Source organism: Syngnathus acus, chromosome 9, assembly GCF_901709675.1.
Source record: "Syngnathus acus chromosome 9, fSynAcu1.2, whole genome shotgun sequence".
Lineage (NCBI taxonomy): Eukaryota > Metazoa > Chordata > Actinopteri > Syngnathiformes > Syngnathidae > Syngnathus > Syngnathus acus.
In genome coordinates this window covers 12,092,009-12,109,638 of record NC_051094.1, presented here as the reverse complement: position 1 = coordinate 12,109,638, position 17,630 = coordinate 12,092,009, and the positions used below count along the sequence as shown (strand labels likewise).

Sequence of the window (17,630 nt, the reverse complement as noted above, 5' to 3'; positions counted from 1 at the left end):
AAGGCTGCACTGAGGATGAATGAAATAGAGCAGAGAGAGCAGCAATAACCAAATAAATAAATAAATAAACAAGCAAACAAACAGATCCAGATCATAAAATCTTTCGGTTTATATTAAGATTATGTATGTGCCAACAGTGGCTTGTTTCCAAGAGTAGCATATTTCATCTTGATTCTCACGTTTGCACTGAATCCGTTGCGGAATTCCTGATCATTTTTACATAAGCCTTTTTGACAATGAAATGTTGGACACATTGCAAGACAAAATGGTGACATTTACAGCAGTGAGTAAATCCTTGTTCTGTAATAACAGATAATGGAAATTTGTTGTTCGTTTTTACTGACGGCAGACATCAAAATAAATCAACATCACGATTAAACAGTTAAGAAAAATTGTTTTTACATTTAAAATTTTAGGTTATTTAAAATGTTCAGCAAATAACTTCATCCTGTAACTAAGTGGACTGATTTTCTTTGCAACCAAGATACGACCTCATTCGTGCTCTGCAAAGAAGCCCAATTAGGTTGGTTTTCATTTGTAACGCTCAGACGCTGGGAAGACAGAGTGACAAAGTAAGATAACAGCAATCAGTGGTTAACAAACGATTACATGGTTGTGAATGTGTATTTACAGTGAATTTGGAGCATAAATACAACAACGTAATTTTACCTTGCTTTAAGTTTATTCCAAGACAAACTGCTCAACGGCAACAAAGATCCAGTACACTGAGTACGGCCATCGAATAAAGTTCCAGGACTGATGTGATCAAAGATATATCCAAACTAACAAACTACATGCTTTCCCCTTCAAAGCACTGGTAATTTTCAAAGTCAAAGTCAAAGTCTGCTTTATTGTCAATGTCTTCACAGGCCAAGACACACAAAGAAATCGAAATTACGTTCCCACTATCCCACGGTGACAAGACATAGTACACAATATACATACAAGTAAACAACACAAAAAATAAAACCAAATCCCCCTTAAATTGAATGTACTTTCCCAGTCCGATTTGCTCTGTCTTTATACTCTCCTGGAAGTATTGTTCTGATGTTCACATCTTCAAAATGGGTCACACTGGGGCCCCTTGAGTTTGAGAAAGGAAAAAATGACCTGGCGCCAGGTCGGGTAAGTAGGAAAGTTGCCCCAGCACGGTAATGCTCCTCAGCCAAGAACTCTCTGCTGCTTGGGGCTTTATGTGCAGGTGCGTTGTCATGGAGAAGAAGCCACAAGTCGTTCGGCCACATCTCTTGCTTTTTCTCGCGTGCTGCACAAAGCAAAAGCTGCAGGAATTTGCAGATGTGCTATCTGATTGTATGGCCTGCATTGAAGGGAAAAACTGGACATGATTCACATTCACTGGCTAAAGAAGCTAACTGCCCTCTGTGAACGCCCGGCAGCACAAATAACCTTCTGCTAAGGCTAAATCAAGATTAGACACTTCTCATCATGCAGAACCCCAAAATGAAACAACTCTATAAAACTGCCGGTCTATAACCTGGCCTCGGGACAAATAGAAAGGTTCTATCAGGCATCATAGCAGCCAAAATGAGTCAGCGTATGCATCAACACAGTTAGTCCTCAACTTACGAACGTCCGACTTACAAACATTTGTCGATACAAAGAAATGCTGACAGATGTCCGTAAATTTTATAAAACACCAGATGGTAGGGTACAAGTTCATTCAGTTCCGTGTGCGTCAATGCAGCTCAGTCAGTCAGCGTAATTGCCGTCAGATCATGCAGCCTCAATCTTTCTTGAAGTCAGCTGCCAGAACGATTGTTTCCGAGGGCCATCTTCCAAATAAAAGCAAAGTAAGGCCTTGACACCCATGTATAGTTCCTATTTGTTGCACTTTTATTTGGAAATTGCCTAGCGTATGAACACCAGCTGTTGTGGCGGCTGGCTTGACTAGGCTTGTTCCAGCGCTAACGACTACAGTCATTGGCCGTAATAGACGGTGGCCAAACGCGCCGGAGCAGAGCTGCGAGCGAGACGATTATCTCTGTCACTCCGACAGCTCGTCAAAACATGTCCTTGCCGTCTGTGATGCAAAAAAAAAAAAAGTCTGGCCTCTGGACCCACTGCCCTAGTAGAGAAGTGTGCTAATATGGAGGGAGGGTTGTTTACTACGATGGAAAAGTATTCCGAGTCACTCGACAAGAAGGCTTTTTTTCGTGAGAGGGAGATAATCGCTGATGGGGTGGGGGGTCAAGATACGTACCAGATCGACACAAGTCTGAGGCGAGTAAAGATCATGATATCTGTAGCAGTTTCATACCCAGTACGTTGTTAAAGTGCAAATATCTAACTTGCATGGCAGGTTTTTAGTGGACTTTGACAGCGTTTGAGTGGAGATTTGGAATGCTCACAGACAAGTACTGCCCGGTGTGATTTTTATCGATCTTGTCAATTATCATAAATGTGTATATGTACAAGACTGTGCACAATAGTCTTACGGTAGTTGTCATCCGAAGTCAGTTTTACACTGAGACTTCTCCGTTGGACGCAAATGAACTTCATGTGTTCTCATTGTTACCTTTAAGACTACGTGTTATGGTAGGGCACTTGACAACCACTTGTACAAGTAAGAGGCAACACATTCTTATTAAGTTATTTGTCACTCCAAGCTGTTTTACTATGCAAAACTGGCATCAATTGATTAAACAACAAACATCCGTTAGCTAAATGGTATCAAACAGTAAAAGGGTGGCATGCTAATCAAAATCAGCACCAATGTTGCAGTATATTAAAAACCTTCAAACATCATGCAGGGACCAAGCCAGAGCATTGTATGCTTATCTTCTTGTATCATAACTAATAACAAAGGCACTGGAACAACAGGATCGTTGGTTTGAAGTATGTTTGTCTTTTTGCTCTAAATTATGTTTATCTATTGTGCACTCTTACTCAATTCTAAGAATTAATAATTGGGCGTTAATTTTTTTTATAACCAACTCACAATATCTAAATTACCACCGATTCGTGCAGAGCACAAATAGGGAATGTAATCATGCGATACATTATTATATAGTGACACGGTAAGTGACTGGTAATATTTGAGCAGGATGACCTTACCTCTCATTTCCAGGTTGGAACTCGGAAAGTAAGGAGGGCCGACGGCGATGAGGCTGAGCCAAGTGTGAGCTGTAGTCTCTGGCATGATGAGAGTGGTAGTCCACCATTCCAACTTCCTAGAGAAGGAAAAGCGGCAAATGTTGAATTAGATTTATTCACGAAGCGAATGACGAAGACAACACATTTTTTCAAAAATATGAAGACTTTAGGATTAACTACAGGTGCATCCTTGTGGGAGGGAGTGTTACCTTACCCCAATATGAAAGTACAAATGGAGAAATACTAAGGGTTCATTGAACCCCATCTGATATTTAAGAAAAAATCTTGGTAATTACGGCGTGTCGCTGGGAAGTATCCTCCCGACAATGACAGCATGAACTTCAAACAACTAATGAGGAGACTGAGCTGTGTGCACAACATTGTGAAGGGGAATGTTTCTAAAGAAAACCACAGTAAGAGCCGTTGGGGTCGTGCCTTCTTCCCCAACGGGCCCGAGTAATGACTATTACAAATTGTCAATCAAGCAGACAGTGTCATAAGCACAAAAATCAAAAGCCCTTTCATTTAATTTAGCTTGGAAAGTTAAATAGGAAGGAGGAGGTGGCATCAAATGTAATGCGTGCCAGCTCTCTTACTGTGTGTGCCCGCTGGAGCTGCAACGGTAGGGTGGCAGGGTTTGGCAGGTGCCGTGTGTCCATCGTCCTCCGGCCCGGTGGCACAGACTGGGGATGAGAAGACATCGTGGCACAGCCTCTTCCTCTAGAGACAGGAAGTCGGTGTGGTTGCCAAGTCGATGGCTTTTATGTGCATTATGGGTTGTTTCTTTAAGCCAGCACACTGTAGAGGAAGAAAAAAGAAATTAAATACATTTCAAATACAGTAACGGAAAAAAAAAATGCATCAGTCAGAACAAATGGAAATTGTTCAAGCACGAGCTGGCGACTGATTATAACCAAGAATGCGTTCTGAAATAATTAGAGGGGAGGGCGCTCTGCCTCTCTAAATGTGCCCATTGTACTGCATTTGAGTTAGATACCTCCTGCTGCAATGATTGGCTGGCTGACGCTTCCTCACATAACACATGCAGGTGCGTGTATGCGGTGTACCACTATGACAACAAGCGTTTCGTTATTTAGAAGAATGCAGTGGACTTTCGTTGTTTCACAAATCAAGAGATCAGAGGAGAATGCTAATTGTGAAGGAGGTGCCAAGTCAGACCATACAGACGATAAAAAAAAAAAGGAAATGTGGTACCTGGTAGCAGGTGAAAGGTTAAAAAGAACTGCTTTTAACCACAAACTGATTCTAAACAGAAAACAGAATTATGTCTGATGTTGTCCGATTCTTTAGTTCCATGTTAAATATGGCAATGTCGATATTGCTGTAATTAACATGCATATAACACGTCGCTTGTTTTTTTGTCAATATCATGCAGCCCTAATGTAAACGTAGTCTGTGTGAAGTAATGTGAACCTCAATGAAGAATGGCATCATTTGTCATTTTTACCCATAAGCGCCAACACATACTTGTCAATGGTTGTGGAGATCAGTGCCTCTGTGGTGCATACAGCTGGCATATACCAAAACACCCTAAGCATCAAGTCAATTTCCCCTAACAATCAATCAATATTTCTATAATAGTGATATCAATAAAGTAAGGCTACATTCTGAGCAGCTTGTAGAAGTCAGACGTCCCCTTTAAGTGATATATTTGAGAGAAATTTAGTCCATGGTCAATAAAATTGTGTGTCTATGTTTTTGAACAGTATATGATTGTACGTACTAAAAGTATTGCTATATTTGAATTAAAATGCATAGTCAATGAATATTTGCATTTTGAGCAATGTTTGGTTGTTTGCATAAAAGTATTGCATTTGAGTGACATTTTTCCCATGCTTAAAATTACGTAAAAGGATTAGGGCCAGTGAAGAAAAAAAAGGGGGGGTGACAGGATTCTGACTATAAAGTGAGAATTCCCACCGTATAAAATAAGTGGTTTTAAACTAAAACACATTTTCAACAATATGGGTTCATCCAGTAATGGTGCTCAATATTAACAAGTGTAGGAACTTGCACCTATGTGCTCCCTGAAAAACAAAATGTGTGCCTCCCTAGAATGGATATTCCAAATTCCTGGAATTACCCAGCTGTTGCTGAAATACAAGGTATTACCGTATTTTCCGCACTATAAGGCACACCGGATGATAAGGCGCACCTTCAATGAATGGCCCATTTTAAAACTTTGTGCATATATTTGGACACGCCTGCCGTAGTGGCTCAAAATTGGTCCATATATAAGGCGCACCGAATTATAAGGCGCACTTTTGAGAAAATTTGAGATTTTTAGGTGCGCCTTATAGTGCGGAAAATACGGTAATAGAGCTTGCCCAAACATTAAAGGATCCAGCTTGATACGAACCAAGCGGCATTCGATGTGTGTCAATTCCACAGATATTCCCCGGGGAAGTACAAAAACAAGTACGGCAGTCACAAGTGCTGCAGAGCACAACAAACCTGACTCAAGAAATGGGACCAGCACAATGAAAGAGCTTTGACAGAAACTCTGAGGCGAATGGGGCCTTCCAGACGAGAGGCTAAACACATGCACTGGCGCTGCTACAAACGCCCACAGGCAAGCCGCTGGCTCAGAGCCAACAATGAGGATGAACTCAGTCACCTCACTCCCTTACGCTAGCACGCTTTACTCAGCCACTCTTCGGAGCTCTCCACAGAGTGGAGTGGGTTTTGGCCTTCAGTGGCCAATACCGCATCACAACCACCCCCACCTTCCCAATGAATTGTCAAATGGCTGAAGAAATACTAGTGGGGAGTACAGCAGGAACAGGAGCTAAAGCTTTCTTTTTACCATTTTCAAATAAGAACGGTGAGCTTTTGGCCTGTTTCTCGCAATTCAATAACGTTTCCTTCGGGTCTGTGTAAATGCAAGGAAGGCAAAGTTGAAACAAAACTACATTCAAATCATGAAAGGTGGAATGCGAGAGGACTGGTTTAACAATAAAGGCTTAAACAGTATTACTACTTATATATTATATTTATATATCTTATTGTTGTGTGTGTTTTTGCACAACTTGTTGTCCAACAATGCGCTGAATAGCATGTTTGATCTAAAACAAAACATTTCTAAGGACGTCTACTTGTATGTAGTCCTTTCTGCGACTTACTATGCTTCTGTATTTATTGCAACCTGTGGATGACAAAAAAGAACTTGAATGTGGTCACCATTTGAAGAATGAAAATCAGTACAATCGATCCTCAAAATTAGCAGTGATGAAGATCAAAATAAAAGTAAAATCCAAAACACATTATTCATGAGGTTTTCAATTATTCACAAGTTTGGGAGTATTATACTCATTCCATAAGTAATGGTTTACGGTGCTGTTTTTCATTTATTTGGGACTCACAAAAATGATCAGATCGATAATTATCCGACCAACGTTGATTTAAAAAAATGACGTTAAACATTGTATCTTGGAGTATAAAAATGGACTCATACAGTACGCTATTTTTCTGAGAGAATATATACAATTTGAGGACAACTAAATGAGCATGAACGGTGAGGGGAAATATGTGAGACAATATATTCTTCAGGAAAACATCTGTATCTGTAATCAAGGATTGCTCCACTATTCAGTATGTTGAATTATGTGGTATAAAAGTCAAACTATGGTCTTATTTAGAATCGATGATCATACCACAGTCATGTTTCCAATGTGAACATCGCCAATGACTGGCGGGCCTGTGACCAGATTTGCTTGTTCCAACTGTACAATACACTGTATGCTGGACTGCAGAACAGCTATTGCATTTCCTAAATTACATAAGTGTCAACCCTCCCCCTCTCTATGAGCCTCAAACGACAACTCCTTGGAGCCACGGAGGCACTAGATGAAAAAAAATTACAATGATGACAGTTTAACACACGTTTTACCTCTTTACTTTTATCCAAACTAATCAAGGGCCACAAATTCAAAAGCAGCAGCAGAAACCTCAGGGTACAGTTGTTGTTGTTCACCTGAATTAAGATCAGTTCGGCACAGGCATCCAATAGATGTGTGACTACTAAAATAATACAAAAGTGGAAAAGGGAGAAGAAAAATCTGCAAACCCCGCTGCTGCTGCTTATCGTGTAGCCACATGAATAAATAAATCACATAATGCAGACGATAAAAATGTTGGATTGGCCAAAGCATAAAAAAACATCAATTGTCAATGATAAATTAATCATGCGATCACTACAGGAGACAAAATCCAAGTGTATGAAAGTTTTTAATAAAACATTTGGATCATTTTCTATATTTAACAACACGGGGGCTAACACGATGAGTCAATTAGTCACAAGACAATAAACAAGCATTGAAAAGGAAGCACGTTGTGACTGATGCCTGATTTCATTTCTGACACAAGGACAAGTCAATTACTTCACTGGTTCTTCTATATCAAACAAATTTCTTAGGTTCATTTACCTGACATGTTTCGCCGAAACATGTCAGGTAAATGAACCTAAGAAATTTGTTTGTATAGAAGAACCAGTGAAGTAATTGAAAAGGAAAAAACAAGATGAACCTAGTACAACTACAACAACAACTAAGGACAAGTCAAATTTGAAAGCTAACATTAGCACGCAGGCTACCACGTTTTATGTAAGGTGACAGTCCTGTTGCACACTAACATGTTGTAGTGTCTATGGATTATGGAGGCATTAGTCTGTGATGCTCAATCATCTGAAAGGGAAGCATGTCTGATTTCATTTCTGACTCCGTACTCTGATGATGGTTATATAAGAGCACCTGCTTACTGGTATTGTATGTATGGTACTGTGATATTCTGTGATTTACGTGATCCAATTAGCCAACTAATCGTAACTGCAGTTAATTTAGTAGGCAAGCAAAATAATCGTTAGTGACAAACCCAAACTACAGAATGTACTAAATATATAATTTCACCACTATAATCAATCAATACGATTCAGATTTAATATCTGCTCCATATGGCTATTTGTGAAATGGTGATGCACAAAATAGCAGGCCTACATCTGAGCCCCTCATGACATGGTGTGAAAACACGCTGACGCTTGAGGTCTCAAATCATGAGAGCTTCTCATGCGTATGGGCAGTGTTATGAAAGCCCACCTGCAATTCAAGCTTCTCATGTCAAGTAGCAGGAAATAAAATGTGAGGGCTGCACTTGTCTTCTGGGCTGACCTAGTTCCTCTTCATGCTACTTAATTATTCAGGAGTTTTGAAATGTTCTTCTGTGTGGAATCATGCAATCCTAGTGGCTCTGTCTGCTCCTCCCGACGGCAGCCTCACGATTATTCTATTTAAGCATAAGAGGCTTCTAGTGTGTGCAATGTGTTTGAAGGGCTGGATTTACACTGCAGGTCCAAAGTGCCCAATTCAAATTTACTAGATTCTGAATTATTTTTCTATTAATTTCTTTTTATATGTACATTCGTTGTAGAATGGAACCTCAATTTCATGGACTAATTGCAGGGAGCGGGTGTCCGTGACAACAGAGTGTCCATTAAATTAAAGTACTTTTATTGAGGCCTAAAAATACCCAACATAGTACAAAATTATTGTTTTGTACTTTTTGTGGCCTAAAAATGCCCACTAAGTACAGATTTATTGTAAATAAATGTGTAAAAAAAAAAAGCTTCAAACTGTTTGGCAAATTTTACAGATTAGCCAAAGTCAAGGCACGATATCTGTGCGTTTTCTTTTTTTTACCTCTATTGAGGTTGGATTTCATAGATAAGGGCTTGACCCAAAAAAATAAAAAAACAACTGTATACTGTATCGAAAATAGCATGTTCAGGAGACATGCACATACTACATGACGAGAAGCCGCTCCAATAAACACCAGCCATAGATATGAATAGCTTGATACAGTAGGACGCTCTTCTTTTGAGCTGCGTGTTGAAACTTTGCATTCCATTACCTTTGAAGGGACAGTTGGCCCAGCTAACATTGCCGCCTTGTGGGCACGTCTGTGTGTCTGCTCTCCCCTCCTGGTGCCAAAAGCAGCACAACCCGGAATTACATGTACCATTCTGTATGCTGATTGAGCTAGTAAATAACAATGGCCAATTGTGGAACTAACAGACCACTATTTTCTGTCTGTTAAATCCGGCGTCAGTTGGTTGCAAGTGCGCTTAGTCGAGGTTCCACTGTATTTAGATTCTGACAAACATCTGCACTATATAAAGACCTGTATGCCTTGAATCTTGAAACAACTAATTCTACATTTTTGACTCGCATTAGTCACTCACTACAACTTACTGACACAAAACCATACAAAATATTGTGGCGATCCTTCTAATACTTTTACAGGTTGGCTAATATCTGTTACTAATATTGTGTCTATTGTGTATAAAACAATACTTAATATTCTTGGGGCACTTGGCACCCGCTGATTCTTCTCCACAGTGCAAGCACTTTCTAGTACAAAGTACAATGTGTGTGTTGGGCTGCTATGCTCTTTGTCAACAAAATGAAAAGGAGCACCGGTAAAACATTGAGGTAGTGGTCTTTTCAAATAATGATTCCAAGACCAAAAACATTTCTCTGATCCTCATTCCAAGAAAAGTATAAATAGCATTCATCACAGTAACATTCCTTCTCGACTGTGGTGCCAGTTGAAAACATTGCCCTTGTCGTCACAAATTCCCTTCCTCCTGCTTCTTAGTACAACCGCCATCAGCGCAACGAGTTTCCACGCCATGAAAGACTTTTTTCAATGCAATGGTAGCTCATGATCGCTTAGTAAAGGGAATAGAAATAATGTTCAACTGTACTGTAACAGATGTACTGTAACAAATAGCAAAATTCTTACCGTGAGTCTCTTTTCATAAGTCACGCATATATAGTTCTGCCATGAGAGCCCTCAGGAATATGCAATATAAATGTTGGTCCATTTCAAAGAGCCCTCGATGACGCATATTTGAATAGTGCCACTTATAAGCAGAGAAAAAAAATCTGATGTGTCATTCGAAACAATTCACCTATTCACCCATATCTTGATTTGATATGCAAGGTTAGTTAAGTCACGGAATCCCCCTAAAACAAAGCCTTACCGTGTAAAGCCAGGACTAACCCCGTTCAGCACAAGCATCGTAACTGGCAATTACAAGGTACTTCACTCTCGTGCCTTTAACCGTTTGTTACATGTCACTAATGTTTGCAAGGTCATCACCCCGTCGGTGTATGTCCTGGACTGCCCTTAAACACAAGCCTTGCAGAGTATGACAAACAAACCGTACTGTAACGTGCATTCCCAGCAGAAAAGTCTGGCTAATCAAATGAGATAAATATATCTCAACTGCGGCCTGGACACAAATGAGAATAATATCCTATAACATGCTGTCATCTGTGTTGTGCAACAGAGTCAAGTGAATCACTTACCACAGAGCCATTTCTAATCCCTGCTAATGCGCTGCCTGCCTCTCCTAAAAAGGGGTGACTGGTTTTAACTGCAACTGAAATTCACAGGCAAGAAGGTCACAATTGAAAGCTTTGTGTGAAAGATAAACAAAACAGCACTGTAATCTGGGACTCATGTAACAGTTTAATCGTAGGGAAATCTTCTAAATCCCTTTGCTTTGACTATTTTTAGTTTACTGTTTACAATGAAGATTTAAGACTTGCCTATTGAATTGTATTGTATACGTTTCAACTATTCCACCACCACATGGTACCCGCAATCACCAGGTAGCCTGTGGGACTATTTTAGAATTAGCCAGTCAAAGACCGGGTCTCTCAGCCAGTGGAAAAAGAGTGGCTCAAGAATGATCAATTAATCACTTGAAAACTTCAACTTCTTTGGTAGAATAGACTGACAAGACAATAGTGAGAAAACTATTCAAAAACGTGTCATTTTCTTTGCACTGCTTTGAAGCAAAATAGATGTTAGAAATGTCTGAACGAGTTAATGACATCATAAGGCGGCTCGAGTGACCATCACCATACTACCTTTGACGCAAATCCTCCCTCTCAGTCCAATAATACTTGATCCATGTCAGAAAACGGCTCTGACGACAGCCACCACGATACCTTTGAGACTAAACCTCTTCAATCCAGTGGCAAAATAACCTTTCCCGACAGAATGTCAAATAATGTCCACTAACACCTTTGATTGTATTCCGGTTTTTGGGATGTAGGAGGAAACCGGAGTGCCCAGAGAAAACCCACGCAGCACGGAGAGAACATGGAAACTCCACACAGGGAGGGCCGGAGGTGGAATCGAACCCACACCTTCCAAACTGTGAGGTGGATATTCTAACCAGTACTCCACCGTGCCGCCCAGTTTATTTCTAGAATATATATTAATTGTAATACAAAATTTCTGTTCATAGCTCCTGGCGCTCTTCCATAACATGGTTCTAATAAGAGAGGTCTACTATATAACAAAGTTTAATTAAAAATCGGTCATCAGTATCGGTTGAATTCTTTTTTATCATGCATCACTACTTCTGACAAGTTTTGTCCTCATGACAAGATGATGAGGAAGCCTTGCTAATTGTAAAGCTAACCTAATCTTGACATAACTACTCATCAAATGTGGCACGTGAATTAAGTCCTTGGGTAATTGAGCACCTTTTTCACTGAAGTCTGGCTTGAACCATGTTGAAGCATCAGGTCCTTGGGAATAACCTGCATATAATATTATGCCTCAAAAAGAGAAAGTTGTTCCTCAAATAAAGTCGCGTATTACCAAAGAAGTCATTGCGAGCCTTGTCTGGTGACAGCAAGATCGTTACGCATCATCGATAATCAGCTAGCTCTGATGCTGGGTTGACTTTTACACAGAAGTCATTTTGACACTGCATTAAATTGGCGTATCAGAGGCATAACAGTGGAACTGTGAATTGTTTGTCTGCCCTTTTCAAAAAGAACAAGAAACTGGTGTGTGTGTGCTTTGGCGCCACTGAAGTCTCACAAGATTTGGTGACGTCTCATCAACAGTTAATTAACATTTGAGACATACAGGTATTTTTCCAGAGACATCACAATAAAACAACTCCAATGCGAGTACGGGGTTTGCCGTCCCCGTATTTCACAGATACATAAAAAGATGGAGGACTATGACTATGTTAATACATAATTGTATTATGATGCTCGTAAAGGCAGAACACTTTTGATGTTGATGTTGAAATGACATGTTTGCCAATTTTTTCAAGAGTTAATACTGTATTACAGTAGTGTATTATGGCAGCTTTAAAATCATTGTCATCTTTGTTGGTGTGAGTTCACATTTAGGTTGTGCACGAATGTGGTGACTCGAATTGAGATGAAGGGAGAGAACAAGCGAGAGAGTGAGAGGCGGGGGTGTTCGAGATGAACGCTAAATCTGACTTTTCAGATTCGAGTCAAATGGGTCATAGCTTATTTTACTCTGTACCGTCACAGAAGTATCTTTCTGTGACAATACTCACTCAATACTTCCATCATTGAGGTTTCACATGAATTATTATAAATGATGTACAATACAGTACATATTGTACACCGACATTCCATTGTATATATACTGTCAGATGAATAGTAAATATTTTGCAAATCAGATCTTAAGCGTAAATGCAGTCATGAAACCTTCTATATTGTGTCTAATCACATCAGTATTAATTGCTACCTTAGATCAAGCATCACGGATTTTATCATCATCCATACATCCATTTTCCGAATTTATCCTCACGAGGGTTGTGGGCATGCATCAATTCTCAGTTAATCTCTTTTACCCTCCCCTGAATTTCCAAATAGTTTGAAAGACAATCCAAATAATAGTAGCCATTCATTTGGTGTTGAACAGTTTGCCACGCCTGAGGGTAATAATGATTCTGAAAAGATAAATATGAGCTTGGCCTTTAATATGTTGTGTTTAGGATTATATGAGGACAATTCATTGGAAGCTTCCAATAAGAATACATCTTTATTATGCCAATCATGAGATAGCAGTGGCTAATCACATTGTGTTAACCTTAAATGTGTGACAGCATCATGTTCAAAACATATGTTGCAGGCCTGGCATCGACTGAACAACAATATTTACGTCAGACAAGATGAAAACCAAACAAATTCCGAGTACGTCCAAATGTTACGTAAATACTATTGCTACGACACTATGACATCCAATCTCAAACAAACCGTATGTTAGTTTATTTCTAAGTGAAATCAGTAAAAGGCATGTTGTCACAAATATACCTAACACACACTGTGTTGTGCGAAGCACTGTTTACACGCGCAAACCGGGCGCTTTGTGTGCATACAGTAGTTATAAGCAGGCTAGCAAAGTTAGACTGACAACACATCTAAACAGACATCAAATCAAGTAGACAGTTTCAAAATGTCTGTCACTGAACTATGCTGTGGGACGCCGTGATTTCAAATCGGACATATGCTTGTAGAATGTATTTGGTGTCATAAAATTGACGTAAGCGAGCCACTCCGCAGCTATGACAGCTAGCTTGGTCCGCTAGCACCTTTAGCCTCTAGCAAGCTTAGCCTAGCCATGTAGCACGTGTTTGTGAATTATAAAATAATCAACTTGATCTGACAATGGCTGGCGAACCAAGTAAATGCTGCGATGACGTTAGAAAGCAGATCGACGCGACGCCCCCTCGCCCTTGATCGTTTGTTAAAACGAGTAGCTGCGATGTTTACGTAGCGTGGAAAAGGTCAATACTGCTAGTATGTGGGTTTCTCCTCCAAAGAATGGCTGGACCCTGAGACAGACCACCCTCAAAACCACGGACGGAGAGCAATGGAAGCTAACCAACCTTAGCGGCGGAGCAAACGGGGGACCATTCAAAGGCGTTGTTGTACAGTCAGCGAACGTGGTCCGCTGTGGCTATTAGAGCGCTTCTCGCTTCGATGGCGTACGTCCCCCGTGAATTACTCCACACCAAAGAGTTTTCCTTGTCATTTGTTCCGCTGAAGGTTGAGCTATGTCGTGCCCGGTCCTGCACAATGCGCTGATCTGCTGCTCCCTGCGGCCGACACCACAGCGGGACTGAACCGCCTCCCTCTCCCCCTTTCTCCCCCCTCTCGCTCTCTCCCTTTCTCTGGCTCGCTCTCTCAATAAAGCCGCATGCTCGCTCTCTCTCTCTCTCTTCCTCCTGAGCACATCCGATAAACCTGATAGCGAGTGATGATGTCCTTATGTCACGACTCGTCATCAGAGGTCCGCTTATTTGGATGGACCCATTTGTACAGGAGATTCAGACAGTCACATATTGACGCTTTGACTAACACAAACAAGCTAATCATGAGTCTTAAACTTATCTTCAGCCTTCAAACAATGGCTCATTTTGTTTCTAGTGTGCTGTCACTTTGACTCATTTGCAGTGTACAGTGCAATTGTCGCACTTGCAGTGAAAAATCATCAGTATGCAAATTCACTTAAAGGAGGACCAGACCACTTTTCCACCTTCATAAATGTTTTCAACTCTTCAGATGAAACAATGACTTATTTGATTGGTACCGTTGTCATGGCCTGACGGCGTCTGTGTCGCTTTTACTGGCACAAAAAACCCTGTCACACACAAAATAATTGATTAAAGTGGGCGGACATTAGGACCATGCTTCTCACCCAGTAGGTATGTTTTTGTTACGCAATATTGTCTTTGTTGTTTCTTTATTTACTTGTGCCTTTATTCGCTTGTTGGCAAGCTGTGATTAAAAAAAAAAAGTGTGCGTCCTGCCACACTGACATGCTTTATAGTCTACGTCACTTCCCTCTTTTGTTGCAAAGACGAAAGTCGATGGACTCGCCTACGCGCAATTACTGCTGGCGTAAGCTCCACAATATTGAAGCGGTTCCTTTACGGCACTGGTGTCAAACTCAAGGCCCGGGGGCCAAGACAAGTTGTGCATCCAAATTCATGTTATTACTAAAATTGCAAATTGTCTTCACTTTTACAAATCATCTTTTTTAAATATTTGACCAGTTTTTACTAGTCTGATTTGAAAAATAGTTATTTGTCAGTTTGCGTTGTAGTTTATACTTTATATAATATGAGGCATTCAGACATTTGGGGTGACAGTCATAATGGCCCTCCGAAGGAAACTGACTACAATGCGGCCCACGACAAAAATTAGTTTGACACCGCTGCTACAGCGACCGCTCTCGCCACTATATACCAAGAGGCAGCAGACTCAATTTAAAATAAAATACAGTAGAAAACCAAATAAACTTTTATTCTCAACATGATATTGTTTGGACACAATCCTTCACACAGCCACTGGAAACCGAAATGTAATTTAGTTCAACTGCCGGCGAGAGAGAGCTCAGGATTTCACAACACTGGCATTTGTGGGAAAAGTGGTCGATTTGGCACCACTATAATCAGTGAAAACTGAACGTTCCCGACGGTGCCTTTAATTTCCCTTTGAAAAATAGTTATTAATTACAAATATATCTCTGCATCTGATGTAAGCCAGTGATGTAAGATCGTCTATTGCTTTTCTATTTGATGGCAGAAGACTGTTTTGGGGTGGTGTGCCGTGATATTTTTCATCTGTAAAGTGGGTGCTTTGCTTCAATAAAGTTTTTTTAATCCTTTTATTTATTCGGCTAAGGCAACTGATTTATTGCACACACTGTTCATGACTTCAAAATGTCATAAAACAGTCAAAGTTTGTATGATCGCATGTGTTTTATATTCGAGCCCCTGAATATAGTGTAAACAATCAAACGCAAAACCAGAAAGTCTGGCCTTAACTGAGCATGCCAACAAATTTATACTGGCACTGACACTTCAAACCTTCTATGATAGTTGGCAAACTCCTATAGAATTATTCTTTTTTCTCAAATCACACAGCCAAACGCTCCAATATGTTTTCAAAATTAATTGATTCCAAGAGAACACATACATATTATGACAAATGTTCATTTGAAAACACGCACACACATATTTGCATAGAAAAATGTGTTTCTCTGGGATGATCAATCAAATAGTTTTCCATCATTTACTCTGACAATCAGTGACCCAATCTGTGGTCCCACCCACCCTCCCTCTCCCGTGTATTTACTCTCACAACAGAGCAAACGTGAGGTTCCAAAAGGGGTTGAAAACGAGCTCTTATAGGCCAGGGGGCATACATCTGTGCTGCTTGATGCCCACTGAGAAGTACAAGCTGTGACTACAGCGACTTAACGTTGAAGGATGTATTTTGGAGATCAGAGCACCACACGCTGTGTTCGTAGTTGATGAGCGTGCTCAAACCGATCTCCGACTAAATGGTGTGAAACCTCTCTGTCACACCAAAACAACAACACCACACAGACTGCAGGTATTACCCGCCCCCACCCGCCCCCCCCCAAAAAAACGATTAAATTAGTGGGGCTGAATGAAGACTGCATTTGCTGTTTTGTGTTTGTGTCAATGACGTCGGCCAGCTGTCTTTGCAATGTAACTATGACACACTTCCGACAGGCCCTCTATCTTGACCTAAATTTCGGTGGAGCAGACTTGACTGATGTCAGGGATTGTTTTTCATCCCTGTATTTTTCTTTCTGCTCTGCGGTTTGGGAGATCCTCTCGAACAACTCTCTCTTCATCCAGCCGTCGCAAAGCAGCAAAAACAGCAGCTCAATCCCAGTCAGTCAGAATAATCTATCTCACATTGCTGCAATGGCCAATTTGTCTACTTGCTGATAAGACACAAATGTTTCTCACTTCATGATTCACTGCAATCTTGTGTTGATTTTTTTTTTTTACGGCAACATCTAAGCTGTCAACAGAGATTTCAAAAGCAGCCGGTTGATATGTGCATTGCACACACTCATTATATCACCGACATCAGGAAAAAAAATCATGCTGAACAGAGAGATGGCTAGAGGGAACAGCCTTATCAAAACAGGAATCTTAAAAGGGTGTCACAGATTAATGGAATCTTTATGAGTGATTGGCTTTGGTTACAAATGAAATAGCATTCCATAGCATCTTTGCCATGTCCACACACTACATACATGTGGCTGATGATGAGCACCAATTTGTACATTAAACTCTGCTGCAGCGGTGCAAATGTAGTGAATTGAATTTTCAGTCAAATCTAACCTAACACTCAACAAATTCTACATTCATAATTGATCCCATATATGAGCTGGGTGTTTATATGAAAGTCACAGAGGCTAACTGGCACATGATGTAATTTATAATACCGGTTTAATTACATGCCAAATTCTTTCTCTGACCCTGCCGGATATTTTAGCTGCTATATAATTCACTCTACCGACACTGGCATTTATTACTGTCAAAAGCAGAATTGAGTCGAGCGATCCAGGAAGGTTAGTTTACATATCAGAGTGGGAGTGATGCAAGTAATATCCTTCGAGTCAAGGTTTCCTGTGCGAAGTCAGGGCCACGATGTATTTGCAAGCACTGGATTTTATCGAACCGTCAACTTAGCGTAACAATGACAGCTCTGAGAGCAGTGAATGCAGCATCTCACTGAAAAGTCTAACAACTGCCTGCATTGTTGGAATTCCGCCTTCACTTCCTGAGTCTGTCTGCACCTGGCTAACAGCCAGCGTGTGCT

The 17,630-nt window shown here is 40.5% G+C and overlaps 1 protein-coding gene across 3 annotated transcripts in view; it reads right to left on the bottom strand.

The window, feature by feature from the left end:
* The window catches only part of ncor2 (nuclear receptor corepressor 2), a 56,397-nt gene extending 42,272 nt beyond the window's left edge, over window positions 1-14,125 (bottom strand). For all 3 annotated transcript variants that reach the window (XM_037257795.1, XM_037257796.1, XM_037257797.1), the window contains exons 1-3: window positions 13,868-14,125; window positions 3,711-3,912; window positions 3,076-3,191 (exon numbers count right to left, since the gene is read on the bottom strand). In XM_037257795.1, the coding sequence (XP_037113690.1) occupies window positions 3,076-3,191; window positions 3,711-3,815 (221 nt within the window). In that variant the 5' untranslated portion in view covers window positions 3,816-3,912; window positions 13,868-14,125. The remainder of the gene's footprint in view (window positions 1-3,075; window positions 3,192-3,710; window positions 3,913-13,867) is intronic.
* Window positions 14,126-17,630: the final 3,505 nt, after the last annotated feature.